Source organism: Lissotriton vulgaris, chromosome 2_1, assembly GCF_964263255.1.
Source record: "Lissotriton vulgaris chromosome 2_1, aLisVul1.2, whole genome shotgun sequence".
Taxonomy (NCBI): domain Eukaryota; kingdom Metazoa; phylum Chordata; class Amphibia; order Caudata; family Salamandridae; genus Lissotriton; species Lissotriton vulgaris.
Window position 1 is genome coordinate 1,676,018,662 of NC_141687.1, and position 17,484 is coordinate 1,676,036,145.

General features: G+C 44.3%; 1 protein-coding gene across 2 annotated transcripts in view; it reads right to left on the reverse strand.

Moving 5' to 3' along the window:
• Positions 1 to 596: 596 nt before the first annotated feature.
• The window catches only part of LOC147733074 (pancreatic secretory granule membrane major glycoprotein GP2-like), a 211,246-nt gene continuing 194,358 nt past the window's right edge, over positions 597 to 17,484 (reverse strand). For both annotated transcript variants that reach the window (XM_086957635.1, XM_086957636.1), the window contains one exon: positions 597 to 2,210. In XM_086957635.1, coding sequence (XP_086813761.1) covers positions 2,199 to 2,210 — 12 coding nt within the window. In that variant the 3' untranslated portion in view covers positions 597 to 2,198. The remainder of the gene's footprint in view (positions 2,211 to 17,484) is intronic.

A 17,484-nucleotide genomic window follows, 5' to 3' on the forward strand; every position in this document is an offset into this window, starting at 1 on the left:
ATATGGTTGAGAATAAGGACACTGTTCTCCAACAATGGCAGCCCCACTATGGGTCAAAGAGGGAATGAGAGGACAAACAACAGGAGGAAGCATGAATACCATGGGAGGGATCAAGCATACTGTGTGTTAATGGTATTCTGACCGAATTTACATCTCAACATTCTCCTAACCACAATGTTCCGGCCACAAAACATTATAATAGGTATTGCCTGAAGGGAACTGGGTTGGTAAAACCGGGGTTGAATCGCAATTAGCGAGAAACCAGTAGTTTAAAACCTGCTTCAAAATTAGGCAGCACTCCAATTGAAGATGCATGGGGTTTAGATAAGCAACTACTAATTTGCCATGTATAGCGTTGTCCAACATTGCTAACAAAGCTCAAAGAACTGTGAATTGTCCTAAAACGATGTCACTGAACACACTCCTTGTGAAACAACCATTCTTTCAGTTGAAACTATTTTGGAAGTCTGTGAACAAAAACTAATATTACATTCATAATGTTATATGTCAAGTACCACATGTAAGGTCAAATACTCTTGAAGATATTACAATAAAAAAGGATAAAAACAATGCTTCAATTAAAGGAGCAAAATCTCTTTTAAAATTTTTTAATGCACTAATCAATACATTCCGCTGAAGCATTAACAGCATACATTTGTAATACAAAGTATAGAAAATGAACAAGTGAACAGATTTAAATTCACATTTGAAATTAATGGTTAAAAAAAGTCTTTAAGAGAAAAGGGGAAAGGGTGCCTCAAAAGATCATATAGGGAGCACAAGAAGAAACAATTTTGGTGCATTGAATCACTTTACATGCATGGAAATACCAGAAGTCATTTGAGGAGGTTAGGAGGGATTATGAATCATGGTGAGCAGGTTTGGAGTTTAATTCCAAAAACTCTCCCTCTAAATCACGCACTTTGAAAAGATATAAGACTTGGCTGGATTTTGAGGCTCTTGTGTCTGATTACGGTGTCATATTGCATTTGAATTTCACACCCTTTTACCACCTTCGAGAATAGGCCTTGATCACTCGCTAGTGGAACCTTTGGAGAGGCAAGTTTATAAAACACATGACTAAATCATCTAAATAGAATAAAATAGTATTAAGACCTGCAAGACCAAGAGTAAGCAACAGTATCCACAATGGACGCTGCCCAGTAGCTACCTACTGCCCCTGAACCTAAAGGAAAAGTCTCACAATCTACTTATGAATTTTTCCTTTATTAAACTTTTGGAGAGTGAGGCCTAGAAATAGGCTGATTGCAGGTAGCAAGCACTATAAAAACACCCTGAAAGAAGGCTAACAATGTATACAGTTTACTACGGTGGGTAGATGCCATTGCTAGGCTTTATAGCCAATCCTGGCTTTACCAGCTTACCTAAATATGCTGAAAATAAAGTGAATAAGAAATCTGGGCAGGACCCACAACACAAGAACATCTTCCTGAGAGTGTAGTTCATTGACCTTCCATGTAACCACAGTTGTGGTCTAGCTAGAAAGTGTGGAGCCAGGAGACATGGCTTCTACACTAAGCCTTCACATTTGGGTAAATTATATCGCCTTTTGAACTTATTCCTCGGTCCCTATTAGTGTCCAAGACTGGCAACATGTAGAATCAATCTGTTATCAATCTAAAATCTGTTAATAAGTTTGTGTTAAACAAAATAGTTTGGACTGGACATTACATCGTTGGTCTACTGGTCTATTCAGGAATAAGAATTATGGTGGTAAAGCAATAGAGTTTGGAACAAGAAGTATTGCCATATAGTTGTAGGTGTTCCACATTACCAAATTGTTTGATCTTGGGCAAATTCAAATCTTCCTGTGCATCTGTCTGCTGATCTGACACAATGTGTGCACCTTGAAGGAATTGAATGGAAAGAAATAAAGGCCAGTTAAGGATATTTAACTAAAGGTCTCCAACTGCGCCGGGTGAATGTTCTATGTAGAAAGCAAAGCGCAGACATTTTGCCAGTTGTTTTTCTGCCCATAGAGTGGAATTGCCTTATTGGGGCAAAAAATACACTATGAATTCCCCATAAAAATATATGTGAGTAGACACAAGTGTTTAGGGTAAACATTTGAATAGATATTGTACAGTTCGTGCAAATAAACCATATGCTCAAAAGACCAAGTCAAGCTGTGTAGAAGAAACCAGGAAATGGACAGGGTGCTTCTTTTCCATGCTCCACTAACTACAATTCTGGAAAATAAAAGAAATGGTTAAATAATGCCCTAGTTGGAAGCATTTATGCAAAACAGCATGCCTATCAATGAACTGTTGATGGAGGACAGCAAATGTATAAATCATCACTAATTGAAAATATCTTTTCAATCACTAGTGGGGAACAGCATACTTCTATTGATCAACCATCAGTTCACCAATGAAGAACAATTCACTAATATCAAACAACCATCAATAGAGATTAGCAGATGTTTATCAATCACCCATGAATGCATCAAGGGACAACAGCAGTTGTCTATCATTCAACAGTGTGTGCATAAATGAGTAACAACAAATGGCAATCAATCATCCATCAGTGTATCAATTGAGAACGAAATACATATATCAATCAGCCATCACAGAGTCTATTTAGAGCTGTATATGTCTATTAATTGTACAACAATGCATCAATGGTGAATAGTACGCAGTTATCAATCAATCATAAATAGAGAACAGCAGACATCCATAAATCAATTGGTAATACATCGCTGAAAAAAGCATCCATTTATCAGACAGCTTTACTGCATCTTTAGGGAACAGCACACGTCTATCACTCACCCTTTGATGCACCAATAGAGAGCAGCACACATTTATCAATCAGCTATCACTATATTTAAGGAGAATAGCACACATTGATTCCTCAGCCATCAATGCAGCAATGGCGAACACCACATATATATCGAGCAGCTGTCACCACCTCAAAGGAAGACAACTCTTCTGCCATCAATAGTAGACACAGGCCTATCGGGCACTTATAAAGAAAGAACAACAGGTCTATCGAAGCAACTACCAACCAACAATCAACCATCAATGAAAGGAAGCAAATGCATGCTGGTGAACCATCTGTATTGGACAACACATCTTTCAGTAAGCCATCAATGGAGAACAACACATCAAACAAAAGGGGAGAAGAGTATCTTTACCTATTTCTTTTTTGTAGCACGCTAAAGCCTTTGGGGGTACCATAGAGGCATATCAATCAATCACCAATGAAAGACTACACACTAATGGGGCACATCATGACTTTCATTGAGCCATCATTAAAGGATGGAACTTCTGTCAATCAGCCATCAAAGGAGTGTAACATGTCAATCAATGACCCATCCTTGAAGACAGAATAATATCAGTCAAGTTTCATGTCTGCCAATCAGTCATTAGTAGAGCACAATACATCTATAAAGAAACCTTCAGTGTCATTTATATCAACCAGTCATCACTAGAGCACAGCATATTATAAATTAGCTATCAATAGAAGTCACAGCATATCTATCGGTCAACCATTAACGGAAATGGGCTAATTTCTGTCAGTAGCTCTGTAATGGTGCATACAATATCTATCATTCTGCAGTTGATGTAGTATTGCATGTCATAAAAGGAGTGTACGATATCTTTCTCTCAGATTTCAGTGAACAAATGGAAGTTTATCAAACAGCTTTCAATTAATGATGCTCTCACTAAGAATCTGCTGTTAGTTGAAGGCAACTCATTTCCACAATTCAGCCAAAAATACTGGCATTATTGAATGACACTCTATTCACACCATGTAATGGTTCCTGATTGAGCCACAAACCCAGGAAATCCCACTTATAGATTTCAACAACAAACCATGACAAAGCTAACCAATACAGAATTCCTATTACTTGCCAAAAACAACAAACAAAATATGGTACAAACCTGGCTCAATGACAGCAACCTTGACAGCTTTGAACCCCAACTCTTCTTGAATGTAAAGTCACTTGCATGCACTACGGAGACCAACCTCATCCTCATGGAACACATTGCCAAAAACAACAAATACTGCCTGATACCAGTGACTTCAGAACTGCAGTTTCAGCACCTGTACTCCCAAATCTGGAAGGTGATAATGCCCCATACCATGGCTTCCCAGACTCCATACTGGCATACATTAGGGGCATCCTAACAATGGCAGCACATCGTATCCAACTCCTGAAGAAATATGATCACATCACCCTTATTTACATAGAACAACATTGGCTCCCCTTACTGGCACCCACCATCTTCAAAACCAGCGGTATCATTTACAAAGGCATCACGACTAGCATCTCCACTTATCTTGCAGACAAGCTCACGGTCTCTGATGGTTCTCAGCACACCTGCAGCTAAGACATCATCATATTGCAGACTAAGCAGTGTAAAAAAGATACAAACAAAACAACAGCCTTTCTATCATTGCACCCAGAGTCTGGAACATCATCCCTGGAGTTCCTTGATGTATGGTGTCATATGGATTGTGTGTGGGGGATTGAAGATGAGTCTGGCTGCCAAATTCTGGCTGGATTGTAGCCTTCTGATGAGTTGCTTGGGGACCCTGGTGTAGAGGGTGTTCCCATAGTCCAGCTTGTTGGTGACTCGGGAGTTAGTGACAGTTTTTCTGGTGTTGCTGTGGAAACCTTAGAAGATCATCCTCAGTATCTTTAGGGTGTGGAGGCAGGATACAGTGGCAATGTTGACTTGTGTTGTCATATCTATTTTGCTGTCAATGATGATATCAAGGTTCCCTGTGTGGATGCTGAATGTGGGTGCTGGGTCCAAGTCCTACCGGTTAAAAGTTGGACTCCCATGGCAAGCTGTTCTTGACAAGGATCATTACTTCTGTCTTGGCAGTGTTGATTTTGAGATAGTTGGCATTCACCCAGTTAGTGACTTTAGTCATGCAGAAAGTGAACTTGTTTCTTGTGTTGAGTGCTTTGTCCAAGAGGAAGTGTATGAATTAAATGTTGTCTGTGTAGGAGAGCATGTTCAAGTCATGGTTGCAGATGATGTTGGCCAGAGGGTTCATGTATGTATTGAAATGGGTGGGGCTGAGCAATGAACCTTGGGGCATTCTGCAGATGAGTTTGTAGGCTTTTGAGAAGAAAGTTGTCAGACTTAGAACTTGTGCTCTCTCTGTTAGGAAGGAGGAGATACAGTGAAGTTGCCTTGGATGCCAATCTTATGCAGTCACCTGATGAGGACGTGGTGTGAAACTGTCAAATAAATGCTGCATAGAAGTACAGGAGCGTGAGGGCTAATCTGTCTCCTCTGACAAGGATCATGAAGATGTGGTCTTTGGCACTGATGAGTGCTGTTTCTGTGCTCTGGTAGGGGATGAATTCAGACTGCGTGGTGTCAAGGAGCGGGTGGTTGCTGAGGTAGTTAAGGGACTTATCCTTCCAACCTCTAAGGCAGCTTGGTAAATTGTTAACATTACAATCACTAATATAATTCTAATAGGAATATTAGTTATATATGCTGAGACATTATAGAGATTTAAACCAAGAACCCTTGGCACTTTTCCTACTTCCTATTCCTACTATTCCTACCTAAAATGTTTAAAATTCATATCTCCATTCACCTTATTGGATTTTGTCATTTTTTATGTCGTGTTTCTTACATTTTACCCTGTTTTTCAAATTTTATTTGGATTTGTATTGTTGAATTTTTACCTTTTTACTGTTTTGCCTCTAAATTAAGCCTGACTGCTCTGGGCCAGGGGGTTGAGCTCAGGTTAGTTTAGTGACTTTAAGGATGCATTCTGACAAGGATTGTGATTATTTGGTAGTATGTAAAAAGTAGGACAAATGTTCTTAAGTTTTACATGTCCTGGGAGTGAAAAAAACCAAAATTTGTTTTTTCACTAATAGAAGGACCATCTCTCCTATTGTATAACATTAGGTTACCTTATTTCATTTAACGGGTGCTAACAATTGATAAGGAACAGATGGGGATGTCAAGTTTGGACACAAATTAATTGTAATTTAAAAATCCTCTTTAATGGCAAAGTCAGAATTAAGATTACAGTTTAGAAAATGCCACTTTTAGAAAGTTATTTAAGGATATATAGAGAATGCACTCCTTCCCTTATGCCATTATTCAAACTTTTCTTTATCTGATTTTCTGTCGTCCTTTAATGCATGCGAGACAGGTGCTGTGTACCATCCTGAAGCACAGCATTGTGTAAACAATATACCTTAGGGGCGCTAATTCGCACCCCACCTGCCGCAAGGCAAACAAGGGGAACCTTCCCCCTACTTTTGTGTCCATTTCTTCAACATAATCCAATGTAATCAAATGTAATCCTGAGACCATCATGATCGTTATTTATGGGGTGTGGGTAGGGAGTCACTAAGGGGAAGTAATCTAAGAGTTTAAAAGTGGGTTCTGTTCACAGAAAATCGGGAATGTTATTTCAGTTTTATTTGTTTGTTCTAGGGAGTTTAGTGAGATTGGGCACGTAGAGCTGGAAAGGGAAGGGAGAGGACTGTTTGCTGTTTGACTAGTCAGACTGGATACAGAAATGAATGGGAGGCAGTAGGTTTGGGCACATAGCACGCATTATGAATGCTTTTTTAAGATTATGATTTAACTGTGAATGTCAACTGGGAACAACTAGCAGAATTGTCTTTTGTTTCCTATAGAAACCCCTAACGAAGAGCCCATGAGGCTTGAAATGCATTGGGAGCATAACAGAATGAGCCTACTCTGTTTCGTTTCCCTTCTGATGTATGGAGTTACTGTGAAAAAGCCCGGATGGGCACTCAGTAGTCTTTTTAAGATGCTAAAATGAAGATTGGAGGAGAAAGGACGCTGTCTCAGCTGTGTTTTGAAGTCTGGATAATGTTTTGAATAAATAACGATTATGATGGATGTCTCAGGATTACATTTGATTACATTGGATTACGTTGAAGAAGTGGACACAAAAGTAGGGGAACGATTCCCCACGTTTGCAGTGTGGCAGGTCGGGTGCGAATTAGCGCCCCTAAGGTATAACTTTTAGAAAGTTGGCATTTTCCTGCTCAAAAGTTTCTGAGGCCTTCTAAAAGTTTCTAGCTGCCTGGGTCTGTTAATGCTTCCATTATTAGGAATGCATATTGGGCCCAGATACTGAGCATCTTGACACTAGCCTTCTCAGAACAAGATTTAGTGGTATCCCAGAAGATTCTTCCACTACAAGGGTTGGCACCATGTACATATTGGACACTCAGAACACATCTTCAGTACACTCTTGGAACTGCAGACGTTAGAGAAGAAGCACTGTGTTGTTCCCCAGAGGACTGCCCTGCTGCTTGAGACCTACCATGTTCCCAAGGGGGCTGCACTGCTGCTACCAGAGGTCTGGTCTGCTGCTTTAGGCCTGCCTTGTTGCCTAGAAGACTGCCTTGCTGCTTGACGGCCGCTCTGCTCTCACTAAAGGAAAACTGTCCCTGCTCCCTTTATCCAAGGCTACCCGAGTGACTCCAAGAGTCAGTTGGCTGGTCTTCTTTTCTGAGCTACAGGAACACAAGAAGCTCTAGAGGCCTCCCTGCAACTGCAAAGCAGACCTGCTGCAACTGGATCTGTACCTGATCCCCAAGAGGTGTTTCCCCAGGTTCTGGACCCTTGACAGGCACCAGAGCGCATTCCACTGTAAGAAAAGGAGAAATTGTCAAGTTGTGGGAACTTTGCGACCGTGAACAAACGCGTTTCCCACAAAGAATGTGCGACAGTCAATGCAAAAATCTGGTGAACCCGATTCTTTGTGCTACAGTGACTGCCAGCAACAAACAACTGTGCAAGATTTGCACTATACACTAGAGCAATGTGGTGACGGCGAAGGTCCAGCAAAGACCATGTGTGATGCCTAACTAAATCTTCACTCAACAGCGACGTCTGTCTGCGATGCCAGACCTTCTCTTCATGCTACAGTGGCAACCATCTGTGACACTCTCCCGGCCCCTCGCGGCCTCCTCCACCGCAAAGTGGACTCTCCACGGCAGACTTTGAGAAGGTAATTTTTTCATCAGTACAAACCTGGTCCCTATATCTGGCTCAAGCTCCATTGTTTTCATCCTGAACTTGTGAGTTTTCCCAGGTCTAGAACGGCGAGACGACCACGAGTATTGTTTTGCTTTTACAGATATCTACCTAAAAACTTTGAAATTGCATATTTCCGGGTCTTTTGTTGTTGTTCTGGTACCATTTTATTTATTAATTTTTTTTCTATTTTAATAGATTGGTTTGGGATTCTTCTTGTGTTGTGTTTTCACTTTATTACTATTCGAGTGCTGCATAAATAGTTACCAGAGAGTTAAGCACAGGATACTTTTGTGACTTTTGTGGTTTACCATGACAAGGATTGTAGTTGTTGAATGAGTGTGGGTTCCACCACCTCAACAATAACCCAATTTCTTACAAGGACCCAATAGGAATTAACTTCAGCTACCAGCTACAGGAGCCTAGCGCATCAACCTGAGGTCACGCTATGTTGTGCCTCTGAATGATGGCAATCCCACAGATGAGCAGAAAGTTGCCTCAATGGGGGCTCTTCCTGCACAGTGGATTCAAATAATACAGTGCCCAGGGATGGACACAGGGACCATTCTAACTTTTCCCTGCTCATATTCACCATGGCTCGCATGACAGACACATTGTAAACCAGTAATAGTGTTGGACAGTCTGTTAGACCAATGTGGTAGGTATAATACAACATGAGACCAAATGGGAAAAACGGGCAGTAGAAGACCCAGCTGGCAGGGGGAACAGTTAATAATCACTTTGGATCTCTGGGTGGTTTGTATCTTTCTGTCTGGGATTGTGACTCACCTAGTGGTCAAATATGGTTGCACGGTTTCACCATGTTATGTGGCAATTGTTTGGAGCAAACATAAGGAGATGATAGACGGAGTGTTGAAACTTTTCAGACACTCACCCCGGTCACAGATCTGGGTTTATCCATCACTCACTGGGTGGGCTCACTTCGCCCACCCAGTTCAAACCCGGCCATATGCAAATCAGTCTGGACCCTATTCCTCATGGGAACAGCCCAGACCGAATTGCCAAGCCATATCTTCCCTGGACTGGAAACAAGCATCCAGGTACCAGTTTTGCTGTTTTACCCACCATAAGCCAGGCTAGATTGAATCCAGTAGCAAAGTGAGCAAGGTACCCGCATTTGTGCATGCGCAGCAACATAGCAAACAGAAGGAGATGATGGATGGAGCGTTTAAACTTTTCAGACACTCATCTCCAATCACAGATCTGGGTTTAGTCCATCATCATTCTTTAGTTCACTACGCTAACACAGTTCAGACCCAGACATATGCAAATCAGTCTGTACACTGCTCCTCATGTGAACAGTCCAGCCTGATGCAAAATGAACAATTGATCGAAAGAATGCTGCACAATGTCAAACATTCACCATAGTCCATAGATATGGACCTAAATCCATCCTGTTTGTGCTCCCCATGCTTTTTCAGTTCAGACCCAGACATATTCAAATCAGTCTTGACTCTGTTCCCCTACGCCGAACTGCCAGGCCAGGTCCTCCTGGACTGGAAACCAGCATCCTGGGACGGGTTGCAGGGCATCATTCCTCAACACTCAGGATAGCTTGACTTCAGTGGCATAAAGAGCACGGGACCATGTCTGGGCATACCCATTCAACTTGGGCTGACTTTGTAAAAAGAACAATTGATAGACAGAATGCTGCACAATGTTAAACATTTACCCAAGTACAGAGATCTGGGTCTAAAACCATTGTTCGTTTGCTCCCCATGCCTTTCCGTTTCATGCAAATCAGCCTTGACCCTGTTCCCCATGGAAAAGGCCAGCTTAAACTGCCAGACAGGTATTCCCTGGACCGGAAACAAGCATCCAGGGACCGCTTTTGATGTTTCACCCCTCATCAGCCAGGTTAGCTTGAATCCAGTAGCAAAGTGATCAATTTTCCAATTGCTGGTAATGAATTTTAAATTGACAGCACAAGTTAATGGTTATGCTTCATTGAATTAAATGCATTACAAAAGTGTAAAAGATTTGGAAATGGAAACTTCATCAATGTAAACATGATTCCTTGACAATATGGGGGGACTTGGTAACCCTAGAGATGTGTCAGAGAGTGATGCGGTGGCTGACTGGTAAGGGATGCTCGATAGTTGGACGAAGGAGTGGGTCTGACTGCCTGTCTGATCAAAAGTCCACAAGACAATCTGCTACTCATTGTAGCATTCACACAGATGTAGTACTTTTTCAGTGTCAGGAGATCCATGCCATGAGTCTCTTACCAAGTGCTCTGTGTGATTATTGCGTGGTGTTCACCATCAGAGTGCTAGACTCTTTTAACCACAAAATATGGTGTGCCTCTAAGCTTGGATGGCTTCCATCACCAACGCATTATTGCAAAAAGATGTGTGCCTTTTTACTTGTACTTGACTGGACATTTGGAAAAGTCAGCTTTGAGCAGGTGTTAATATAAGTTGGCCTCACAAGCATATCCTTTGTTCACGTTTTTATGGCAAGAGCTTTGCAAACTAGTGTACAAGAAGTCAATGCCAGGGAAACAATCTGTAGCTGTCTTCCTGCGTTGGTGAGGGAACCAGGAATTGGACTGACTGAGGTGGAGAGATTGTCATCTGCTGGACTGCGTGAATGTTCTAGTTTTCTGGGTTATTTTGTCCAGAGTAAGGGCAACTCCTCACAGTAGCCACATTGCGTCTCCAAAGAAGGAGGAACATGGAAGAAGGAGGTGTTTCTGTGAAATAATCACAAAAAGGAGGAAAAAGACAAAAGAAAAAAAAGTTCTGGCAAGAACTGCAACATGAAATCCAATATGGTTTGCCAAGAAAGCAGTAGCGGCCTGTAAAGAGCGTGCTACCGGGTGGTGACAAGGCAAATTTAGTTGCACGTGCAGCATTGAAATTCTTTTTTTTTCCCTTTACTTACCTCCAATCAGCCGTATTCGGCAGTTTACTACCCCTCATCCTGCCCCACCGCCATCCCACTTTACCACCGGGCAGCACGCCCTATACCGGCCGCTACTGCATGGAAAAACCTATGTAGAAAGACCAGGCATAGGACCCCACCGACAGTGTGGAACAGGACCTGGAGGTTAGACTGCAAAGTGGCAATCCAAGCTTTTCATGAAGACTGAGAAAAAACGAAAGGGCAAAAATTGCAAGAGATACCAGCATAAAAATACTACCTAGCTGTGTTCTGATGCAAAGATCAAACGGGCTCTCTTCCTTTGTATAAGATATAAGCAGGAAATGTAAATCAGAGGAAGAGGAAAAGCTTAAGGAAGATGAAGTTGCATTTTAGACTGGGCTCTTCAGCTCAGCAATTATTGCTAGAGAGGTAGAATGAAGGCGTCACACTTTTTGTCGAGTGAACTGGATGGTCGACAATCATTGGTGCCTCTGGTAACAGTTCCCCGGTTCATAGCCTAATCCACAGTACCACCCCAGACGACATGGTTTAGCAGTCCTAGTGTGCTCTTGCCACCAGAGGACTATGACACTAACCGAGGGAGTCGGACTAATTCCCTGGGCTGCAGAAAGGGAAGCTCTCTTTCGCAGAGGAGGGTCAAAACAGCATGTTGTTTTCCAGATCACAGACTGAAGCTCAGGTTGGCCAGCATGGAAACCAGCTCAAGTGGGCAGGCAGGAAGCCTTCCCAGCTCCTGCTGCAGAAGTGTTCACACCAGGCAGTGCAAGTGGGCAGCCGTCAGACACTACAGAAAGCCATGCACAGCAAGCAGCGAGGCACCCTGTGTTTTTCAGACTCGTGGCAGACCAGACACTCACCTGCTCCACCAAGAATGTGAAGATCAGACATGCCATTGATAGGCCTCCATGGTGCAAGGTGAGGCCATGTGACTGGTGATCAGGCGTCTGACTTGAAAGTGTCTACTGTAACAGCCCCAGTCATGCTTTGGTAGATCCACAAGGTGATTGACGTTCAAGCTGCCCCCAGACAGGATTAGCTCCAGAAGGTGTTTAGACAAAATATTGAGTTGCAAAAATCAATGTACAAGAATATCGGGTTTAAAATGTCATGACATGGAAATATCGATATCAAGAATATCGATTTGAAGGTAAGAAATATATATTTTTTAAATATAGAAGTTATTAGTATCGTTCGCAAAAACATACTTGTTTAAAACATCGTTTTTACTAAGTGTTACTAAGTGTTATGTATTTTAGTATTTATGTTAAATGTATGTGATGAAATTTTTTTGTATAAGTGGTTTTCAAGCTTTGAATATATGTGTTACATTTTAGTAGTTATTAAATTTAATTTAAATACATTTTGTGTTTCTTAGTTCCGTAGTAGGCGGTGGGTTTATAAGGAAATAGGGTGGGAAGTAATTTATTTATAATAAATTAATGATGACTTTTTATTGAATAATATTTATTCAATTGATATTTAATAGCATTAATTGTGCTTTTAATTATTTTGGGGTTAATCTTATGTGTGTGTTGTAGGATTTATAGGGGTAAAGGGTGGGATGTAATATATTTTGTAATAATTAATGATTAGTTGTGAATTAATATCAGTTAATTCATTGTTAATTAGTTATGTTAATTGAGTAATTTTTGTAGGTGCGGGTTGTGGAGTTATAGGGGTAAAGGGTAGGAAGTAATTTATTTTTAATTAATAATTAGTTGATAATGAATACTAATTAATTAATCAATAACTGATTATGGCAATTGTGTATTTTTAGGTGTGAGTTGTGGGGTTATAGGGGTGAAGGGTAGTAAGTAATTTATTTTTAATTGGTTAAGAATTAGTGATGAATTAATAATAATTAATTAATAATAATTAATTATGCCAATTGTGCAATATTTTTAGGTTTGGGTTGTGGGGCTATGGGGTAATGGATGGGAAGCAATTTATTTCTAATTAATTATCAAATAGTTGCTAACTAATATTAATTAATACATGGATAATTAATTATGTTAATTGTTTAATTATATTGTTTAGGTGTGTGTTTTGGGTTTATGGGGTAAAGGGTGGGGAGTAATTACTGTATAATTAGTTGGTAAATAATGTTAGGTATTTAGGTTTAAAGTATTTTATTCATCACAACACAGAAGGACAAACAGACATCTCAGTAATATACAGCAGGGCGGAGAAGCTGGCATCGAAAAGCGCTGTCAACAGTCGACATTCCACAAATCACGCCCATTCAATAACAGAAGGCACCTGTCGTCTCAGCATGTCATGATATTTTCCGTGAAACCCCCCCGCCCAACAATCCCTCCCAACAACCAAACGCCCAACATCCACCCCCACACCCACCCCCCGTCCAGTGCACAATCCCTTACCGCGTCACACATCCAGGTCACAATATCAAGGAGGAGAAGTCCAGAGAGAGATCACGGGGCAGACCCCACCGGGGCCGGGAGCCGCAAAAGGCGGAGGTACTTGGGGCAGGTAAGTTCCCTAAATTCAGTAAGCAACAGGGAGTGAAACGGTTGCCAGAGCTCCCCAAACTGTTCCACATCACCCGCCACTGTGAGGGACATTTTCTCCATACTTAGCACATGCCACAACCTGTGAAGCCAGCCAGTGATAGACAGTATTACAGCAGTGTGCCAATGAATCAAGATATTCTAAACAGCGGAGCCCAATGCTATCGCTATCTGCCTGCCCCTGCGAGAACGGAGGGGATACATTAGATCATTGGGGAGCCCTAACAAGGTATAGGCAGGGAAGCATGGCAATTCAATTTCAAAGTGAGAATCAATTTCATCCAACACCTCCTTCCAGTAAGGTCCCAAGAGCGGGCAGTCCCAGAGTATGTGCGTTAAAGTACCTCGGTGCCCACATCCCCGCCAGCATGTGTTATCCTTGTTACGATCAAACTCATGTACTCGCTCAGGTGTATAATACCAGTAGGTAGAGACTTTAGTCAGTGTGTCTGTGAGCCCCATGTGGTAAGCTGAGTGCCGTGCTCTGTAGGATATGTGTTCCCATTCTCTAGGGCTCAGTGTCCTCCCCAACTCCCTTTCCCAACGCTCTCTCCCAGGGTGATAAAGATGTGTCGCCGGTGGCTGTAGTAGTTTGTACAAGTCGGTAATCAGTTTGGAGTCAGAGGTCCGTGTCATAAGCCAACGTTCATAGGGGAGAAAAAGCCGATCGGCCGTCTCTCTCACCTGTGGCTGGAGTGCCCAGTGGCGAGCCTGCATGTAATGAAGCCGTTCCGTCTCGGGGAGGGAGAACTCCTGACGAAGTTGGTGAAAAGGGACTACTCCCTCCGGGTCATAAAGGTGACATAAGGCTCTACACCCAGCCTGACGCCACCTCGTGAACGCCCCCCTCTCCATCCCTGGAGTAAAGTCCGGATTGTCCACCAGCGGAGTAAGCGGTGATGGAAACGTAGTGAGGCCATGCAAACTGCTAGTAGCATCCCACACTCGCAGGGGCACCCTCGTGACAAAGGAGGCATACAGATTTTTGGGCCGATGCTGATGACGCAGGAACGGGACCTCCTGCAGGGGTCTCCCCGCCACCGCCTGGTCCTGAAAGAGCCAATGCTTATCCGATTCCCACTTACTCCACTCCACAAGATAGCGCAACTGAGCCGCCTGATAGTATTTGCGGAAATCCGGGATACCCAGCCCACCAGCCTCCGGAGTTAGCAGCGAGAGAGCCATACGCATTCTAGGCTTCTTACCCTGCCAGACAAACCAAGAGACATCGGCCTGTAGTTGCGAGATCCAACCCATCGGCGGTTGGAGTGGGAGGGCCCGAAAAAGGTACAGCACCTGAGGCAAGATCGTCATTTTGACAGCGGCTATTCTGCCGAGCCAGGAAAGGATGCCTCGGTTCCACCGACCCAGTTCCTCCTTAATCTTGGCACCCAGGGCTCGGTAGTTCGCTGATACCATAGCTGGTAGGGTAGGAGCAATCTGGATCCCCAGATATGGGACCGCCCCTGAAGACCAGAGCATGGGGAATCGCTGTTGCAGACAGGCTCTGGTGTCCGGCTCAAGAGAGATATCCAACGCCACCGACTTCCCCATGTTCATCTTGAACCCTGATACCGCGCCAAAAGAGGCCAGTTCTTCCATGCATGCCGGTAGAGCCATGCGGGGCCTATCAATGGACAGAATAACATCATCAGCATAGAGGCTGATGGCATGAGTGAAGCCTCCCATTCGGATGCCAGTCACCATCGGGTTATCGCGCATCCGCTGGGCCAACGGCTCCATGTAGAGCGCGAAAAGCAGAGGCGAGAGCGGGCAGCCCTGCCTGGTGCCGCGTTCGATAGCAAAGGAGTCAGAAGCGAGCCCGTTGACACGGACCACCGCCGATAGGCGACTGTAACAATTAAAGACCATGGAGCGGAACTTCTCCCCTATACCCGCCTTCATAAGCACCCGCTCCAAGTAAGGCCAATGGACCCGGTCGAATGCTTTTTCTGCATCTACCGCCAACATCATCCGTTCTCCCGGGATCCGGGAGGCCTTCTCTAATAGGTGAACTATTCGTTTTGTATTGTCCACTGTCTGTCTCCCGGGGACAAAACCTGCCTGGTCCGGATCGACCAGCCCCGGCAAATGGAGAGCTAGTCTAGCGGCCAAGATCCCCGTATACAGCTTCAGGTCAATATTTAGGAGGGAGATCGGCCTATACGACCCGCATTGTTTCGGGTCCTTGCCAGGCTTGGGGATACCGAGATCGTGGCCCGGAGTAGCTCGGGCGGAATGGCTCCAGGTTCCGCGAACGAATTGAAGAGGCGTGTCAGGATGGGGGCTAACGTCGTGCAAAACGTCTTATAGTAAAGCGCTATGTATCCATCCGGACCCGGCGCTTTGCCATGCTTAAGTCTGGCAATAGCGGAGACCACCTCCTCAATCCGAATGTCTCTGTCTAAATGTTCCGCCTGGAAAGGCTCTAAAGAGGGCAACGTGACAGAGTCCAGATAAGCGTCCATGGCCACTTCATCCGGGGGGTCCCCCGCATAGAGCTCCCCATAAAATCCGCGGAAGACTGCTGCTATTCGAGCGTCTTCTGTTTCCAGTTGCCCCGTGGAGTCCGAGACCTCCTTAACAAGCTGGGACTGCCTCGCTACTCGTAGCCTATTTGCCAACAACCTGCCACAGCGATCCCCCCCGGTGTAAAAGGTGTGACGCAACCTCAACGCCGCATACTCCGCCCGGTCAAGGTCCAGGGCCGCCAGAAGCTTCCTGGCCTCCTTGAGCTGCCGCCAAATTCGGGGAGCCCCCGTCCTGCGATGGATCTGCTCAAGCTCCCTAACCCGATCCGTTAGTTCTTCTCTCTTGGCCTGCCGCAATTTATTATCCGCCGAGGAAATCGCAATAAATTCCCCTCTGATAACAGCCTTCATGGCTGCCCATTGCGTGGCCCGGGTAGTGTCTGTGTTGTCATTATGGGATTGAAACTCTTGAATCACCTTCTCAATGCGAGCAACCACTTCCTTTCTGTGCAGCAGTGTGTCTCGGAGGCGCCACGTCCGAGGGCGGGGAGCCGTCGGAGGCACACTCAGCAGGACCTCAACCGGGGCATGGTCAGAGAGGGAGATCACTCCTATCTCCGAACCCGAGGCTAGCGCTTTCACCGGAGCGGTAACTAAAAGGTGGTCCAACCGCGCGTATGTCTTATGGGCATGGGAATAATACGAATATTCCCTATCTGTCGGGTGTAGATGTCGCCACAGATCCAGGAGGTCCACCTCCTCTAGCTGGGCCTTGCGGTCCGCGGATAGCTCTCCGACTTGAGGGGAGCGTTGCGCCGACCTATCCAGTGCAGAGTCAAAGACAATATTAAAGTCCCCCCCAAGTATGATGTGTCGATCTTGGGTAGAGGTGACCTCCTCGATTGCCGCCTGTAGAAAGCGGTCCTGCCGTTCATTGGGGCTGTACAGGGACCCGATTGTAAATAGAAGACCCCCTATCCTAAACCGATAAGCCAATAATCTACCTTTTTGTTCAGTAAATTTGTGGAGAATCTCCCCCTTGAAGTGTCGCGCCACCAGAATCGCCACCCCAGCCGTCTTAGTAGTGCAAGAGGAAAAGAATTGCGAAGGGAATTTACGCGATCGAAGCCTGTGTGTGACTTGTGATAATAAGTGCGTCTCCTGTAGGAGACAAATATCTGCCTGAGTGTTCTCCAAGAGCGAAAGGACAGCCCTCCTCTTAACGGGATTATTCAAACCCCGAACATTCAGGGTTACAACCTTAAACGTGGCAGGAGGCATGAGCAGCAACACAGCAAAAAGCTACAAGGCCCCCACCCAGCAAAGGCGGTAGGACAGAGGCATTATCCGGCATGGTGTGCAGCCAAGCATAGAGTAAGGAGCAGGGACACAAAGAGCCGCAGATGAGGTATATACTAAAGAGCAAACAGACCCCCCAGGGACGCACCACCCGCCAGGAATTCCGCACATTTCTCTCCATACCATTCCAATCCACATTCAAATCAGGTGGACAGGCCAGACTACAAATGCCATAGCAAAGCGAAAGCAAAC